Below are 821 nucleotides of genomic sequence, written 5' to 3'. Positions count from 1 at the left end.
CAACGGCCAGCGCCAACGGCCGCCGCGGGCCAACGGCCGCCGCGGGCCAACGGCCGCCGCGGGCCGGGACTCACCGATCCGGCTGAAGCTCTCCGACAAAGTTCTCCGCAACTTTTTCATCCTGCTGATCTTCTCGGCCGCCTGCGAGTCGATCATGTCACGCACGCGGGCGCCCCTCCGCTCGCCGCCCCCGCCCGGGGCGCCCGCGGCGGGGCGGCGCCCGCGACCCCCCGCCCAACGGACGCCCCTGCCCCCGCGCGCCGAGCGCCGCCCGCCCCCGCGGCTCCCGGGGCTCCCCCCCCGCCTCGCCCGGGCGGCCGCCGAGGGCAGCCGGACGGCGCCCGGCCCGGCCCCGCCGGGGGAAGGCGCCCTACGTGGTGCCCGCGGCAGCCGCGCGGCCGCCCGCAGCCGCCGCGCCGCTCATTTCATCGCCCCGTCCCGTCGCCCGGGCTCCCCCAGGCACAGCGAGACGCGGCGGGGGCGGGGAGGGAGGGAGAAAAGTGCGGCGCAGAGATGGAGGAGTGAAAGGAAAGTCCGGCGCGGGGGTGCGGGCCCGGAGGAGGCGGGAGGGAGGGAGCGGAGAAGCGCCGAGAGAAAGGAGGAGGCGGAGCCTGGGCGGGCAGGGCAGGGCAGCCCCGCGCCGCGGAGGCGGCGGGGCCGGGCGGCCGCCACCGCGCGGGCCCTTCTCCTGCCGCCCCGCGCCGAGCTCGACGTCTGGGAGATACCTGAGCGGCTGTGGTACCTATGGCTGGTGCAAAAAGGGCACCTGGCCTTAAGCACGCACCCCGCTCTTCAAGGCAAAACCTGGCCTTAACCTGTGC

At 77.2% G+C, this 821-nt stretch overlaps 1 protein-coding gene across 3 annotated transcripts in view; it reads right to left on the bottom strand.

Moving 5' to 3' along the window:
- The window catches only part of CDK14 (cyclin dependent kinase 14), a 330,258-nt gene extending 329,905 nt beyond the window's left edge, over positions 1-353 (bottom strand). Inside the window, exon 1 of one of the 3 annotated variants that reach the window (XM_085310484.1) lies at positions 75-353. In XM_085310484.1, the coding sequence (XP_085166610.1) occupies positions 75-156 (82 nt within the window). In that variant the 5' untranslated portion in view covers positions 157-353. The remainder of the gene's footprint in view (positions 1-74) is intronic. The other 2 variants (XM_085310486.1, XM_085310483.1) reach the window with 2 other exon arrangements.
- Between the last annotated feature and the right edge of the window lie 468 nt (positions 354-821).

This window comes from Rhea americana, unplaced genomic scaffold (genome assembly GCF_003343005.1).
Source record: "Rhea americana isolate MKP2758 unplaced genomic scaffold, rheAme1 scaffold_32, whole genome shotgun sequence".
Taxonomy (NCBI): Eukaryota; Metazoa; Chordata; class Aves; order Rheiformes; family Rheidae; genus Rhea; species Rhea americana.
This window is presented reverse-complemented; position numbering and strand designations above follow the sequence as displayed.